At 40.0% G+C, this 15,176-nt stretch overlaps 1 protein-coding gene across 19 annotated transcripts in view; it reads right to left on the reverse strand.

Annotated features, from left to right (window-relative positions):
- Positions 1–13,837, reverse strand: part of RALGAPA1 (Ral GTPase activating protein catalytic subunit alpha 1) — a 134,902-nt gene extending 121,065 nt beyond the window's left edge. For all 19 annotated transcript variants that reach the window (XR_012633875.1, XR_012633876.1, XR_012633877.1 and 16 more), the window contains exons 1-3: positions 13,480–13,837; positions 1,044–1,154; positions 468–517 (exon numbers count right to left, since the gene is read on the reverse strand). Coding sequence is in view for 16 of the 19 variants with exons in the window: in XM_074909900.1 (XP_074766001.1) it covers positions 468–517; positions 1,044–1,154; positions 13,480–13,585 (267 nt within the window). In the remaining 3 variants the exon portion in view is untranslated. The remainder of the gene's footprint in view (positions 1–467; positions 518–1,043; positions 1,155–13,479) is intronic.
- Positions 13,838–15,176: the final 1,339 nt, after the last annotated feature.

The following is a 15,176-nucleotide window of genomic DNA, read 5'->3' on the forward strand; positions in this document are numbered from 1 at the left end:
GCTTTGGTAAGGGTATTATGCTATTTTCAAATGATAAATCTTTCTGAAAATAAAAGGGATCTATAAAAACTAATTCTGCAGTAGTGATCTATTATAAGAAAAAATCAGAGATAACAATCAAAAAGTCAAAAAGATCATGACTAATCAGAGATCACCTTTATAAGAATTTCAAAGTGTACAATACGTTTGAAGGTGGGGGGGAAACACCACAACCAAAATGTAATGAACTATCTGCAGACACAGAAAACATCTTTTTCCAGTTAAGACATCTTTCTGCAAACCTGCAAGTCACATTCTTTTTCTTCTCACACAAAGCACATATATTCCACTCTAAGCAAAAGGAAAAAGGAATGCAGTTAAATGTAAGGCGTATTTCCAAGCAGTTACAGAATAGCTGTACTGTTATTATTTAACAGGACTTAATTCAAAGCAAAAAAACTCATACAGGAATATTCAAGTTACCTTACCTCAAAAATAAAAAGAATAGAATCTAATTCTTCTCTCTGAGACTTGTGACCTAGATGCAATTAAAAATAAATAGAAGATACACTTTCATTATGAAAACAAAATGTAAAGATGACTGAGAAAGATCCTTAGATGTGTAAAACAAAATACCATTCATTTACAACCATAATCTTCATTCCTTCTGCAAGTAAAAAAGTATATTTCATAGTTATGGTTTACAGTTTTACATGGTTAGTTTGTATAAGTTTCTATTGTGGCATCAACAGCTGGTACAGATTGTTACCAATATCTTGTTAAAAAGCTAGTTCTGCAGACACAAAAAGTTTAACACCTTAAGAATCCTTGCTTTGCAAAAGGGCAAAAACAGTCATCAGAATAAATGCTCCTTGCTCACCTCCACTGCATGCACCTCTAATTGCTCTGCCTCTATTTGCAAAGTTAGCCTAACAGGTATCTCTGAGCAGTTAATGTTGCCATTTGTGACCACAGACAGATGGCTTTAATTTATTACACCCTGCTTTATTTTATAACAAAAACACAAGCACCAAGACAAAAAGTGTTCCTTTTGAAATACTTACCTTTTTGTTTAAGACCTACTTCAATAGTCACAAAGTTTTCAAAGAACACATAATATATATGTGAGAAATGTAGGTCGAAAAACTGTTTGAGATCAATCGATTCCGCATTCTCTGAAAAACAGAACAGAGCATTGTTTTTACTTCTTTCAAATATTCAAAGTCAACCACTGCATACCATTATCAGGTAGTCAGAACTGAGGATATTTAAAAGAGAAATAATTATTGGTAAAGAAGTTATTTTGAAATTTTCATTCTTTTAAACTGAAGCTAAAGAAATTCAATATGGCATGCTGTAAGAGCCTAGTGAATTTTAAAACAAACAGCAGTGTCTTCTTGCATGCTCATTGTTTGCACGACGGTAACGCCTGCAAACCCATCATGAACCAGAATTCCATCAAGACCAGCACTGTACAGATGAATGTTGTTTTAATTGTTAATTTAACAGAAATAAAGCTAATGATGCTACCCAAACTCTACCACAGTAAGACCATCGCTGTTCCCAGTGTCCCTTAGCCATAGCTATGCCTACTAAAGAAAGTGGGAGAAGGATGGTGAAGACTACCTCTGCTCTGCAAACAGGTTGGGAGGAAGCAAACAGCAGCAATGGATTCCCACTGCTGCCTCCTTACTTCCTCCAAGCTCCAACGTGAACTTCCCTTTCCAGTCTGGCCTAGTCCCCCTTAGGCCTTTGATTGCGTGGTCTCAGGAAATCAGAAGCTGGGACCTCAGGGATACCCTGAGGTGGAAACATCACTATGAGATTAGAGGGATGTGCTCTCCTGTGTACCCCAGGAAGGTTTCCAGACTCTCTTCCCACAACCCCCTACATGGCTTTGTGCAAATCCTCAGTTAAAGAAATGCATGATGATTTATCTAGATTAATTTTAGATTGATCATTTTAAACAATCAGTTCATTCAAGACTTAGTACAAGCTGAACCAAAAGATACTCCCTGTCCTGTTTTTTAACTGCATAAGACTAGAGACACTAGGTAGGCAGAACAATAGCATGGAAGCACAGAAGAACAGGGACTCAGTATTTTAAAAGGCAAAACTCTCCCCTTTCAGAACACTGATGTGAAATAAATAAATAAATAAATTTAAAAAAATAGAAATAAATTAAAAAAAATAAAATATGAAGAAAGGCAAGGCAAATAAAACCTTTATACCCTTCAGCAGCTCTATACACTGAGGCACCATCTTTCACTGTGGATATCTCTTCTATAAGTCCCCTTCTAATTCTTTGTTGGATCATAGCTTTTTAATCTTTTTTAGAATTACATCAATCTCTATCATCTCACATGACTGGATCTACATCTGGTAAAGCTATAAAGACTATTATTACCATTAACACCCAATCAATCATTTGAAAGGATGGATATGGGAAAGAGGCAAGTCAACATCAGCCTGTCAGCCCTGGGATTGCAGCCACAAGCATGGTACAATTCTATTTTATTATGTAGCTCTGGAGGACCAATAATTCAATTTTATCACAAGTCTTGCTATAAAAGTTTCCAATACATGTTCAGTTTTTCCAGTATCGCAGCGTTCTGCCAACATCTTGCATAATCAGTGTAGTGGAGCCAGAGTGCTCTTGGAGAAGACAGTGCTATATTGACAGCTAAAATCAACTCTTAAAGCAAGGCAGCTTAGCTAGCAATAAACTTAGTGGTCCAGACTGGCAAGCATGTGCCTGACTACCTACAGGATTACCAAAACTCCAGTTTTGCAGAAACTGCTACACCTTTAAACTCTAGCAGCTCAGCTGTTGATCTGAGTCTGAAATATTAAAGTAAGGACTCCAAAACCCAATTCCACTTTAAACAAACTAGACCATGATTTTCAGGCAGTCAAGGCAAGTACACAAGAAATGGAGATACGGCTAGAGCACAGGAACAACTGTTAGAACCACTTCCACTCAGGGGGCAGAACCCTATGTAAAGTAAGGTCTAGGCTACAGACAAGAAAGTAGAGCAGGAAGAAAATCAAAAGGGTTTGAGATAGGAGGATGAAAGTGTAAAAGAAAGCAGTGATTGAGAATTTCAGGAGAAAGAAGGGTGGCAGAAGATAATCTTTTAGTCTGCATGTGTAACTGCTGTATGGGAATTGCAGATGGAAAACAGTGGAATGGTTCACTTGCACGTGAATGAGCAGAAAATACTAGTTCCAAATACTAAAGGGATTGGAAGCAGTTAAACAGGTTCTCTGCCAAACAACACACAGGAATGCTGCATTTTTGCAGGCACATTAGATGTTGTTTCCTGAAATAGGCCCTCATTCTTTCCCCAGACATGGGTCAACTCTGAAGCAGGCAAATTAAAAAACCAAACCAAATGTATTCTTTAAAGACTCAATACAACAGTTTGTAATTTTGGAGACGCTAATCCTAGATTTTTCAGGCAACAAAATAAAGTCTTGCCTACTTAACCAGCTGAAACTCTGTCATGAGACCCCACCTGGAGTACGGCATCCAGCTCTGAGGCCTCCAATACAATTTCAGAGGACAGTGATTTTTTTTGGGGTGGGGGGTGTTTGGGGTTTTTTTTTGTATTTAAGAACTATGTGGTGTCAATCACCTCAGAAAATACTCAGAAGAGCTCTGGTAGACCTCTATTATTACCATTTACACACAATTAACACTAAAAGCACACCTTCATAATAAAGCTATAGCTTCAAAAAGTAGGAGGAAGGTAAAAAACGCCTTGAGTCTGCCACTTCTCTAGGCAAATGCATTCCACCCTCACTTCTTCCTAAGGTCACGCTTGGTAGCATAATCAAAAGCAAGTTTTTAGAATTTGAACCAAATAGTTAACAACTGAATTCTCACAATAAATTTTATCACTTCAGATGGAAGAAAATAAAAATATAACATTTTATTTAATGGGAATTTTGTCCTGGCATTACCTGAAAATAATACTCTTAAAACCCAACAAGCTATTTCTCTTAATGCTGAAAAACGGCTTTCCTTCTAAGGGAGGGAAAAGACACTTGCGCATCTGATAGGTTTGCCAGCTAGGGCAAAAGAGAGCATCACTGAACGATAGGTATAGTGATTCAGGAAGCTGCTCATCCAGAAATTTGAAACCTTGCACTGGTCCAAGAAGTTTGGAACTCATCGTGCATACCCTGACCAAGAATTATGTCAAGAAGGAGGAGGGGGGAAAAAAGCAAATACAGCACAGAGATAATAATGTAGATCTAGAAGAGTTTGATTTGGAAATTATCTAGTCTGTCCACCTGTCTACATTCCATTTCACAGCTACCTCTATATTCAACATAATTCATATCACTAATACCTGCATGGAGAAACTACTGCTCTCCTTAATTACTTTAACATTAAAACTTTCAGCTATTCACTGAAAGCTTTCTTCATTAATTAAATATCTGGTATTTTTTTCCTTAATGAAGATTTGTCTAAAACATTCAGTTCACCTTTATCTTATGATCAACTGAAGATACAGCTCTTCAGATCTCTCCTCCTGAACCATCTTCTCCAACATCAGGTCATTGTCTCTCCTCTGTGTTCTCCCCAAGTATCACGAATGCTACATATAGAGGTAAAAATCACTTCCTCTACAAGGAGCATATGCATGTCCTTCTCACACAGCCTTGAACTGGGAATTTGCTGGAAGTTGCCTGCCTGCTTTGGCTACTTAATCTTTTTTGCTTTCTTAAGAGACATAGCCTAGTTTTTATACAGAAACAGGCTTTGCTCCCTAACTTATAGTGCATTTATTTATTTTTAAACAAAAGAACTTAGTATTTTCCTAACAGAGATTCATGTAACTAACACAACTAATGTATTCCTTGTGTTCTTGGTACCTATGCCCAGATTGGGAGGAGGGAAGGACTCAGAAATAGATCTGGCACCATATAAAATAGTTAGAGAAGTTTCTCAGAATGGGAGAGGTAAAAATGGGACATTATCCCAACATTTTAAAAACTAAGGCTTCTATTGTACAAAGCATAGTTCCAGTATACTAAAACTCAGATTTCCAGCAACATTTATGAAATCTGTTTGTCAAGAAAAAGGGAGTTCTCCTCATGCCTCAAGAAACATGTATCTTTGGTTGCTGATTTTTCCTTAATTTTCTTGTAACTTAAAAATTGGTACAAATCTGATCTCTGTATTAACTCTGTGTTCAGTGGTGCTCTCCAGGTATTTTTGTTTGTTTGGGAGGAGGGGTTTATTGTTGGGTTTTTTTGGGTTTTTTTTAAGGCAAAAGTTACATTAAAGCACAGACACATCATACAGCTTTGCTGTCCTGTTCTTCCTCCCATAAAACTTCTAGAATTAGCTTTAGTTTTCTAGGTTCTTAAGAACTTAGGTTTTTCTAGGTAACTTAAGAAGGTAAGTTACCTTTTTTGGTTTAAGTTTCAGAAGTTGTCTTCAGCCTGTGGATTTCTATTCTATTTTGATGCATGAAACAGAGAACCGAACTAAAAATGGAAGACTAGTTATCTAAGCTATTTATATAACCCTCATTACAACAGCATTTACGTACCAGATCAACTGGAATTCATAGTTCCACTAAACCCACTGAAATTTGGAAGTTCTACTATTCCCCACCTTATATACTGGAGCTGTAGCAAAGAATGACTAAAGAAAAAAAAAAAACAACAAACAAGCAAACCAAAAACTCTCCATCTCTCCTACCAACTTCTGTGCTTACATGTGACTGTACTTTTAAGAATTAACTCTTCTGTATTATCAAGTGACCAACTCTTTTCTTAGGAACTTATTTTCAAATAGCCAACTCTTTTGAAGGTTAATTGTTCAGAACTTTCTGAAAGGTTACATTCTTTTCAAGTATCTCAGTAAGATACCCAAAACTTAAGTGTCTACAGTGATCATTTTAGGAAGGGAATATTCCAGGTTAAGATTTTCTTGCAGAAAATTTGTTCTGCCACAGAACTCTGCCTGAGAGTAAATCCATTTGCTCCAATGCGTTTGTTATGGTTCAATTATAAGCACATCCTTTTTTAATCGCGAATAATTTACATCCACAAAAGTATTTCAATAAAAATGTAACCCTTTAATATTACAAATTAGAAGAATGATATTATTTGAATAGCATATCATATTTAGAATTACAACACAGAGTGGCACTCCAGATCTGGACTTAAATAAAATGACTGTCAGAAGTAAAACATCAACCAGGAAAAGTAACACAGATTTTTAGTGTATATTTCAACTTGTAGGGGATCACCTGAGCCAGATTCTGCAAAGCTTACATGTTTATACATACAATCACCTAGTCCTCAGTAGGAAGAGGACCTCAGGGGTCTTTAACCTATACACAATTAACCTTCCCTGTTTAGTTTGTTTTCTACATATTACCCTAGAAATTATTCTAAATTAATCCACAACATCCATTACATATTTTTAAATGGAGTTGAGTTAGCAAGGGAAATGTATCTATATTATTTAGATGACTGCCTGTTGTGTGAAATCAAAATATTATAAAACAGATAAACTTGTACTTTCTGCACAAGGCAGAACTTTCAATGTAAACGATCAAAATACTTAAAACTAAAACAACACCCCCACCACCCCAGATCTTAGATACATATTAACATTCCTGAAGAGAACATTCACCAGTCCACAAAAAGCATCACAGAAATTTACCATGCATTCATCAGAATAGTCTACATCATTACAGATCAATCTGTGGTTAATTTTACATTTGATTTTAAGCAATTCTGAATTTAATAGTATGTTTATGCATAACATTGTTACAGCACACAGTATAATGAAAGCACTATCCTGTCTCATTCTGAGACTTACTGGCTTTTTTTAAGTCACTTTCCCTCATCCTTATCCAAACATAAAATACCAGTGACAACTGCAGCAAACAATGACCTGGAAGACAGCCAGACTTCTAGTTCTATTTCTGTGAAGCGAAGGCCTGCTATAGCCTGAAGTGTTCAGTATCAATTCTCGTAACAAACTGGTGCCATTAGAAAGCAAGATGTTTCTAAGCATCCTCAATTTCAGTTAACATACAATCAAAATGGCCAACAGAACTTACTCTTTCTTAATTCTCCAAGCTGAAAAATTTAACAGCTGCTTTACCGCAAAACAGTACAGAGATTCTGTTACATACAGACAGCCTCTCGAACAGAAGAGCATGACGTCTAGAAAGGCGAAGTGGAAAACCTCCAGAACTATCTGGTGGCTCTGGTATAGTTATCAGACTGTCAAAGTGAAAGAGACCTGATAACAAACCACGTTTCAAATAGTGAGCCACAAATGCAAAGCTACTGAACAAGGGCTTCACATTAGTCCTTACTGTTTCACATCACTAACAGCTACTTAACAAAAACAATTTCTTTTGAAAATATTCTTGATGTTTCTGGTACTGAAAAAGGAACACACTTCAATAAATCTTTTAACGGACTTCTATTTTGCATCAGACCAGTCTGATGACATCACCATCATCTTTTAGATACAAACATACAAGAAGAAAAAATTATGAATGAATAAGCAGGTTAACAGCACCGATGAACATAATTTACACATAAACTGTTACAAATGTCAACACCAGTGTTCTATAGGAATGAGCAGAGGCAGCTTGACAGCTCTCCAAGCTAAATCTTTCAAGTTGCCTGCAGACTCCGGAAGAGTTACGCTAGTAAACTTTTAAGAAATATTTCCATAACAACTCACGCATGTTCCACAACTTAAGCTTTTATTTAAACAACTTCAAACTCTTCCGTAGTAATGTACTTATTTTCATTCCGAACTGCCACAAGCTAAACCCACAGAGACCTTTCCTTCGCATCCAAGCGCTCTGAGCTGTCCCTTTGTCTGGCCTGGGGCTTTGATCAGTCTCCAGCCCTCACCCTTGCAAGCCAGCAGCATCGGCCACTGCTGCTCTCGGCAAATCGAGTGTAACACGAGCCAAAATCCGAAAACAAAGCAACTCTTCCCTCTTTTCTCGTGGCCAAAACAGAACAGAATGGGTTCAAGGTTAAGTCCAGACTGACAGAACATCAAGTGTAATTTCTTAAACTGCACTCAACGTACAGCCAAATCCATGAATTACAACAGTGACATGTCCTCTGCAGTTAGAATTACCAGGAAAGAAAAAAAAAAATTAAAGAAAAAAAAATCTACAACTCTTGCCAAAAATAATACTGCTTTGCACATCCACAGAAACTTCTGGAACAGTTAGCTCCAAAGAAAATTCCAGGCAGCTGGTTTTGCTGTAGCTTCTCATTCGCCTCTCACTTTAAGGACCATAAAACATTTTTCATTATAGTATGTAAGTGATATTATAATGAGCGATGTTGATGATGTGCAACACCAATAAATGCCATCCAACTGAAGCATTAGGGCTGACTGCCAGTCAAATAGATTTCTTAAATTAAAATCCCTTTAGACAAACGCAATCGCCATTTAAGTATATTGTTTAATATTAAACAATATATGAGAATGGATGTCCAATGAACCTTATTTTGCTGTCCAGTATAGCTTGACTTTGCCCTTTCAGAGACCACTTACATGAGATGTTGAGCACTAACCGACCACCACAAACAGCAAACCAAAATAATAAAAAACCCACACCACACTTCAAATGCTATATTCTCTTAGCATTACATTTTTATAAGCATTCTCCCCATGGTTCCAGAAATAAAAGCAGTGTATTTTTAAGATATCAGACACAAATAAAATCATTAATGAGAAATACTTATTTTTTCTTTCCTCTGGATTAACAGATTACAGGCCTGTAACTCCTACTCTACAAGAAAATCAAGAAGATAAAAAAAGAGAAAAAAATTATCTTTAAGAATTCATCCCTAAAAGTAAATCTTAAACCAAGTATATTTAATTGACTTGCCCACACATAGTAAGATTACACAGAAATCATTAAATACTTAGGGGTTTTAGCTTTTTTAAAAAATACATATATTTACAAATTCTGACTGAATCTACAAATTCAACAGGTAGCAGCAACAAGCATGATTTGATGCTTGAAGGATTATTTGAATAAACTCTTATGAACTACCACTTTAAACCCACAGAATTTTAGTTTAATGTTGAAATCTGATTAAAGAGTGCAACACTGATTATAAGAACACCACAATTTTATTTCCACATTATTTCCTCTTAATGACCCTAAAAATTGTAATTAGCTGCTAATTCACTGGGGACTGATAAAATTATGTATTTTTTCTGGAAAATCACAGGCTTCGTTCTGCAGGCAATACCTAATTCCGTAAGATTCACTATGTGCCTCCACTTTCATCTGCTAGAAAAGTCTTAGTGATCACACCTGCACTAACTGCAGCTGGCAGCCTTCCTTACAGCAGGTCCTCGCTTCTGACAAGACTGAGCCACTGCCATACAGACCACAAGTAGATCACAGTAAAGAGAACTGTTAATAGCCTTTCCAGCTTCTAGAAACTAGACATAAGAATAGTTTGATAAAAAGTCACATAGCGATCAAGACAGCATTAGGAAACTGTATGAACTTAAAGATACTTCCAAGAACTAAGAAGAAGAAAATAAAAGGGGGGGAGGGGGGTGTGAACAATTCCCTATAGAAAGAAATGAATACACCTCAAAAGTATCAAATCTCTTAAAGCAGATAGTTCCAGCTGTTTCAAGAAAAATTCTGCAGCAGTAAAACAATTAAAATTACCTTCATTCACAGACTGCTATGTCCCACAATATGAGGCCTCAATCTCTTTCCAATTTTTCTTAGCATTTTTTACCAATAATATTTGTTACTACTTGGCAGTCTACTAAAGGTTTTAACCTCTATTAAAAAAAACCCGTTGCCCGTGATAAGCATAAACTGGTCACATATTATATTTACTTTAGCAAATAATTTAACCAATTCTGAATTAGTCACCTGAGTTTCACTGAATTTTGCTTGGTTCCTGAATTACAAAAAAGCCTGAATAGAGACATACTGAAACAGAGCAGAGAACCAGCCAGGGACAGGACATTGGAGTGAAGTGGCAAAGAGCAGTTATCTACAAAAGTGCTTCAGCAGATAAAAACACACACACAAACAAATGCATTTCCCTGGTATGCTTATACCTGATATTTAGTCTAACACTCAGGAGCTTCCCAAGCCAAAAATCTTTTACTGTAACTTCAAATTTGGTAGGTCTTAATAGATTTTATTTCCTCATCTTTTTCATATATGTTTATGTATTCTTCCCTATCTGTCCCTACAGAAAGGGATTCCAAAGCTTTCAATGTCTTTTCACATTGAAATCTTACTCTCATCTGACTCATGCCCATCTCTCTATCTTCTATACACTGTCTATAGCAATCAGACTACTAAAGCTGCAATGATATTTGGTGTAATGTTACAACACTGTTTTACGAAGACACAAAATTTTCTATATTCCTTATTCAGTCAGACTAATTTGCATTTTTTACTAAATTTAAACTGAGTTGTCACCAATGACAAGATACTTTTTCCTGAAATGATACAACTTACTGCATTCTAAGTTATCTTGTAAAAGGCATTTAAATTATTCCATCTAAAGTATACTACTTTTAATTTGTTTAAAATACATAGCCTTTGAGCTATCTACTCACTTAGCTTCATATTAGGTTCTTTGAAATTGTTCAGTCTCTTCTGGTCTTTACTAACAACCATGTTATACTACCTTAAATATTTTTAAATGTCCGACTTGCACTATGGCCTTGCATGATCCAATTGTCAATCTTTTACCATAATAAGATTTTTTAGAGTTCTCTTCTTTGGTTAAGATACAACCAGAGGCCTGTAATTCACAAGCACTCTACCTCTTTTCATGACTACTCTATTATTTTAGTCTACTGGAGAACTGCTGCTTTGGATGGCTTGATAAAATAGCCGGAAAACAAACTAGTACTCCCCTTTGTCCCCTCAAGTCTTAACCATGAATCCAGGGCCATGTTTCAGTTCATTGTTGCTGAACCAAAGACTAAAATGTACAGCAAAAAAATTAACTCTGGTCCAATACACCTTGCAGACCTACTGAAAAGATTTTAAGTTTAACAACAAAAGAAAATTCTCTCCTTCTCCTGCATGTGAAACAGCAGAAAACTCGCTTCTGGAGAGTCCTCCAGTCTTCAACATGCAGGGACTAAGAGCAATAAACCAGACAATTTTTCATTCATAAAGATGCTGAACAGAGCTGAACTGAGATTTCCTCCCTTCTCCCCTTAGTCTGTTGGCAATAGCTAGCTTGGCTCCCCTGAGCACGTGGAAACATGCCCATTGTTATACTAGGGGAGCTGTCACTGAAGAAAAAAAACATAAACAGGAAAATGCAGCACTATGCTGCTCAAGCTGCAGGATGAGGTTTGCATGCGTAGGCACCACAGTCTATCTTATGCGGGCACCTTATTTTTTTAACCTGGTCCTGCGGACTAGTCAAACAACTGAAGAAGAAAGGGCATATAGCTTAAGCTCTGAAAATCAGTTTAGGGAGCAGATAAGTTTAAGGAGTAAGGCAAGCTGGTGATGATAGCAGAAGACAGGTTTCAAGTAATCTGCTATATAGTAGTTCTATTGCACTACAGTAGGAATACTTAGAGGAATATCCTACTCTCCCTGCCCCAAAAGAGAACTTTGGTTTTGTACCTCATGCATCTAAGATTATCTGCATCATGACAGAATTTTGTATATGCATCAAAGACAGACAAGCTGAACAGTACTGTTACACCTTTCCCTACTTACCCTGCCACACACTGTATTCTCCCCAACTTGGAGAAAGGGTATGTAGAAGCTGTGCTGAGATATATGCATGTGCAGGGAGAAAAGTGGAAAAGGGGAATGGCCATCATATGAAAACATGCTCCAGCAGATTTAGTCTGTCCTACAGCTAGTAAGCAGAAACCTCAGATAAGAACATCTGCTTGACACACAGCTCATGGCTTGCATCTTACAGAATGCATCCAAGTATTAACAAAGCTGAAGGAAAATCTTGTAAATAGAAGACAAGCAACAGAAATCTCAAATCCAGAACAGATCAGATACAAAAAAAAAAAAAAAAATATCTCACAGACCATTTTGCAGACTAAAGCAAAACTAGAAATATTCAACATACTTTAGCCAGGAAACCTACATTCAGAGAAGTACTTAATTTCTTTATAATGCTCTTTCCTCTTAAATCTCAACTGATGAAGTAGCTAAAAATAAATATTAATCAACACACAGCAAGCCACAACTGGCTCAGTACAGCTAGTTAAGAAGAGTGGTAACATTCTCAGTGAGGCAACAGGATACATCTGACCACTGAAGTGTCTTGGATAGATAGCAACCCAACTATTCTTCATTTCAAAATGTTGAATAATTATTATGTTGCAGAAAAGAAGTCATGCAGCAGCAGACACTACCATATGGGAACATCTGATCCTTCAAATACCAATATCCATTTTCCTTTGAAAGGAAAGAATCCAGCTTTGCAGGCCAAGGTACATTAACACCCCCCGACTGTGGGCAGAACCCGAAAGAATCCATTCAAGTACTCTGTGCTAAATACGGAATGCAGGTGCCCTTGATCCAGCCCAGCTCATGTGTTGATAAACTGTCAGAAGCAACACATGTATTTACAGAATTTACATGCCCGAACAATGCTCCAGAACAAAATTCTTTTTTCAGGAACAACTTGATGACAATGACTTCGATTTTTACAAACACATGCAACTAACAGGTATTTTGGAACGGTTAACTCAAGGTTTTTTCCATTGTTTTTTCATTAGGCAGTTATTCCATATGATCACAATTTCTAATTCACTGGGCAAGGTATACGACTGGTTCACATGGAACCGCAGCAGTACTGCTTAAGTGGATACTATGTTCCCTCCTCGACCAACTGGCAAACCAAAAGTGTTTTCAGACTAGCTGTATGAATGCTCCTCTACATCTACTCTAGTGAGCACTTAACTGTTGTAGGTAGCTCTTACCTTGAAAATATACACAAACATAAGTCGTTACTGTAAGCATTTAGGGGGAAATGGATTAGGGAGCCACAGGCATCATTAGCGCTCACCAGCCACTTCTATTCAAGCGTACCGATTTAACAGCATTTATGTAGCTCTAGAAAATAATCCACGGGGGAGGCACACCACCTTTTCGTCTCCATCCACAGTTGCCAAAAGAACTCCACCTTCAAACGCGGTGGAAGCGTATGTGTCTCAGTACAGCAGCAGGGAGCGAAGCCTCCCGCGCTGCGCCCGCCGGGTCCAGCGGCCCCCGGCCCCCAGCTGAAGACCCGACGACGACGACCCCGCGAGGCCCTCCCTCCAGCCGCCGTGCCGTGCCGAGGCGAGACGAGGCTGAGCCGGGTCTCTCGCCGGAGCAGAGCCCCGAGCCCGTCTCCCGCCTCGCCGGTCCCTCCAAGTTCCCGGTCCTTCCTATGCCGGGACACGGGGCCGGCGGCCCCGCGGCCCGCCGCTGACCCCCTCCCTCCCGGCCGCCTCACCGATGAGGACGCGCAGGTGCTTCAGGCGGGTGAGCGGGTCCTTGCGGGTGTCCAGCACCTTCTGCGTGGATTTCCGCACGTCCCCGTGCGGCTTCTTGGAGAACATCCCGCCGGGCCCGGGCCCGGGCCCGGCCCCGGCGCCGCGCTCCAGAGGCGGGCAGCGGCCTCCGGATCCGCCCGCTCCGGGGCCCCTACATAGCCAGCGGCACCACCGCCGGCGCCTCCACCTCCTCCTCCTCCTGCCTCCGACTCTGATGCGGCGGGGACGGAGGGGCGCAGCGCGGAACCAACTCCCCGCGGGCCCGGGGCGGGGGGCCGGGCCGGGCCTACCCTCCCCCTTCCTTCTGCCCTCGTTCTCCTCCCGCTGCTTCACGACAGCCGTCAGGTGCGACCCCAGGCGTCCCTATGGCAACCGCGGCGTGACGTCACGGCCGGCGCACCTCCGAGGCGCGGCGGGCGGGGCCGCTCCCTCCCGCCCCGCAGCCGCCCGTCCTGAAGCGCGGGAGGGGCGGCGCGGCGGCGGGGAGCTGGGTGCTGCCGCTGCCCCCGGCTGTCACGGGCCTCCTTGCCAGAGATGGAGAGCGGGCGCCGGAGCAGGACAACGAGGGGCTCGCTGCAGGATCCCGCTGCGCCACTCGGCAGCAGCAACCGGTGCAGGCAACTGTACTTCTGCTGTTCATAAGTCAAATACAAAGTTATCCCACCATACAGCTACTTCTGGCTATAGGGACACTGGGGTGTAGTGAGGTAAGGGGGGGAGTCCCGTGGGAAATAAGGCAATAAAATCCAGGCGGGATTCACCGAGGCAGTGAGTGACTCCAAACCTTTACTCAAGCCTTGGTTGTGCAACCGGCAACGCTGTGTCTCGTAGTTCCTCTTTCCACACTGGTCCTCAGGGTGCTGCAACTCCTCACCCTGAGCTCCTGCCGTGAGTTGCTCCTTCCCGGTTTCATGGCCTTCACCTCAGGCTGCAGCGTTGGCATCAAGACTGACCTATGAGGCGCAGTGGGGCCCAGCGCGACGGTCCGGGGTGTTCTGATTTCTTCTGCACTCCCTAGGACTCTCATGCCCACGCTGCTCCCACAGCAAAGCCAGAATTGGGCTCAAGAGACCGCATTTGTTCCAGTCCCATACACAACCTCACCAGTGAGGCTGGCAACAACAGCCAGGCATCTGCCGTGGTATCATTTAAGACTCCTGATGATCGAAGTGTCACTTTGCTTGGACATTTTTAAGTAGTCCCTGGTGCTTGGTTTTACACTGACAAAATCCAGTTCCCTAAGCTAAGAGTCTGATTACAACAACTGGAGTTTTTAATATTGGTAATATTTAACTATTTGAGATTTGTTATAGAATTGGAAGAGCTGTCAACATTGACATACCTGTTACATCGGTAACATAACCTGAGAACTTAAATGCATGACCAATAACAATGTTTCAAGCAGAAGGGCAGTGGATTTAGTCAGCAGGGCATGAGTGAGGGAGTCAGTGTCACCTGCTTACCTATGTGGTCTGCCCCAAAACATCTCATATTCTATCATCTCTGCAAATGAGATCTGGAGATTAGCAATGTTAGGTAATAGCTAATATTACGGTAATCTATTTTACCATAATGCAGTACATTTTAGTTGTCTAAGATCTGACAATGATACATTGATAGATGAGCTTTGTTTTCTAAATTTCATTAATTCTAAGCA

Source organism: Athene noctua, chromosome 6 (genome assembly GCF_965140245.1).
Source record: "Athene noctua chromosome 6, bAthNoc1.hap1.1, whole genome shotgun sequence".
Lineage (NCBI taxonomy): Eukaryota > Metazoa > Chordata > Aves > Strigiformes > Strigidae > Athene > Athene noctua.